This window comes from Sinocyclocheilus rhinocerous, unplaced genomic scaffold, assembly GCF_001515625.1.
Source record: "Sinocyclocheilus rhinocerous isolate Xijiao unplaced genomic scaffold, SAMN03320098_v1.1 scaffold203, whole genome shotgun sequence".
In the NCBI taxonomy this organism is placed as follows: Eukaryota; Metazoa; Chordata; class Actinopteri; order Cypriniformes; family Cyprinidae; genus Sinocyclocheilus; species Sinocyclocheilus rhinocerous.
In genome coordinates, this window is record NW_015644353.1 from 1,237,317 (window position 1) to 1,239,471 (window position 2,155).

The 2,155-nt window shown below is 34.7% G+C and overlaps 1 protein-coding gene across 1 annotated transcript in view; it reads left to right on the top strand.

The window, feature by feature from the left end:
• The window catches only part of ccndbp1 (cyclin D-type binding-protein 1), a 17,175-nt gene that overhangs the window by 1,837 nt on the left and 13,183 nt on the right, over nt 1–2,155 (top strand). The window contains exons 5-6 of the mRNA XM_016575878.1: nt 1,711–1,807; nt 1,911–1,984. Of these exons, the coding sequence (XP_016431364.1) occupies nt 1,711–1,807; nt 1,911–1,984 (171 nt within the window). The remainder of the gene's footprint in view (nt 1–1,710; nt 1,808–1,910; nt 1,985–2,155) is intronic.

The window sequence follows — 2,155 nt, forward strand, 5'->3', positions numbered from 1 at the left end:
CTCCAGTCTTCAGTGTCACATGATCTTCAGAAATCTTTATTATTATCAATATTTAAAACAGTTGAGTACATTTTTTCAGGATTCTTTGATGAATAGAAAGATCAAAAGATCAGCATTTATCTGAAATAAAAAGCTTTTGTAACATTATACACTCTAGCATTCAAAAGCATGGAGTCGGTATAATTTTATTTAAAATTTTTACAGTATAATTTCAGCAAGGATGCTTTAAATATATCAAACGTGATCATAAAGACATTTATAATGTTACAAAAGATAAATGCTGCTCTTCTGATCTTTCTGTTCATCAAAGAAACCTGAAAAAATTCTACTCAGCCGTTTTCAACATAATAATAATAATAATAATAATAATAAATGTTTCTCGAGCAGCTAATCAGAATATTAGAATGATTTAGGATCATGATGTGACTGGAGTAATGATGCTGAAAATTCAGCTGCGCATCACAGAAATAAATTACAGTTTAACACGTATTCAAACAGAAAACAGTTATTTTAAGTAGTAAAAATATTTCAGAATTGTACTGCTGTTGCTGTACTTTGGATCAAATAAATGCAGGCTTGGTGAGCAGAAGAGACTTCATTAAAAACATTAAAAATCTTACCGTTCAAAAACTTTTGACTGGTAGTGTAAAATACAAAACAACCACATGAGATGATAAGTATTTTCATAATACATCATATTTTGGATCCATGAGAGGTTACAGTTGTTTATGATCATCTTCTTGATTAATCTGTCATCTCAACTTTCACATGAAACGGCTCCTGCTCGTCTTTATTTGGTCATTTGTCTGTTACACAAGACGTCTCGTGACCCTGTAATGAACTGTTGTTGAGAAACTCAGAAAGTAACAAACTAACAAACTGACAAGCAGCGCTGCAACTCATTTTCAGCAGAAGTTGCTAAAGGAAGGTCGATTCGTTGCTAAAAGACGTTGTGATGTCATTGCGCGATCACGACGCACATCAAATCTCAGCAAAAAATATATTTTATATGTTAATTTAGATTTTTTTGTAAACTAATATGCATAATATTAAAATATGAATAACTGTATTTTTAAATACATTGAATTATTGAACACTTACACAATTTTGAACGATTACAATTTAGTTTTTTTTTAAGAGCTAGTGAACTTGTACACATTCTCAACAATTATGCTTTAAGCAGTGTATTAGTAGTTAGTTAGTATGCTACACTCTAAGAAAAGTCTGTAAACATAGGGCACAATCTACTTTAGTAATATGAAAGAATTTTACGTATTGGAAAATTTTACCTGCATTTTAAATTACGCATTGTGTTTTCAGGTTACTAAAATTACTAGTATCTTTTCCATTTTACTTACAGTGTACTAACTGATCAACAATCGCAGGTACAAGCTACTAACAAAGTGCATCATAAATGAACAATTATTACATTATTATTATTATTAAATGTAACAGTTGCAAACAGCAGCTAACTCGGTTCACGTGATGTGTTTACTGCGAGGCATCTTTTTGTGTGATTTGGATGAAAATGTGCCTTTTTATTGTCTGAGTCACTTATCAAAAGTTGCTAAAAGTTGCCAAATAAATTTTAAAAATGGCTACATTTGTTGCTTTGGAAGAAACAGTTGTTAGGGTAGTCTGAAAAGGTGCTACATTTAGTGGCAACACTGCTGACAGGTGACCCAGTGACGCGAGTGTTGTTTTCTGCAGGAGTTACGCTGAGGAAGGTGCTCCGAGACGCCACGGCGCAGGTGCTGGATGGACTCGCTCAGCTGCTCGAGGCTCTGCTCTGCTCTCCTGGAGAAAGGTTGTATTATATTCACATCATGTCATGTTCTCATGAGTTTTTATGCATTGTGTACGAGAGATTCCAGTGAGTCTGAATGATTAGTTTGATGTGTTCTCCTCAGTCTCTCGCAGGAGCAGCTGATGTCCACCGGAGGCGTCTGGGCCGCGTGTGACCAGTTTAACCAGCTGCCGAAAGGTTTGACGGCTACTAACTAGTACTAGAGTATTTCACCTCTGGAATAATGCAGAACCGAACGACAAGAAACATTTGTGACTTTTGATATTTGGCAGTGACCCTGGAGCACAAAACCAGTCATAAGGGTCAATTTTATGAAATTGAGATGTATACATCATCTGAAAGCTGAAT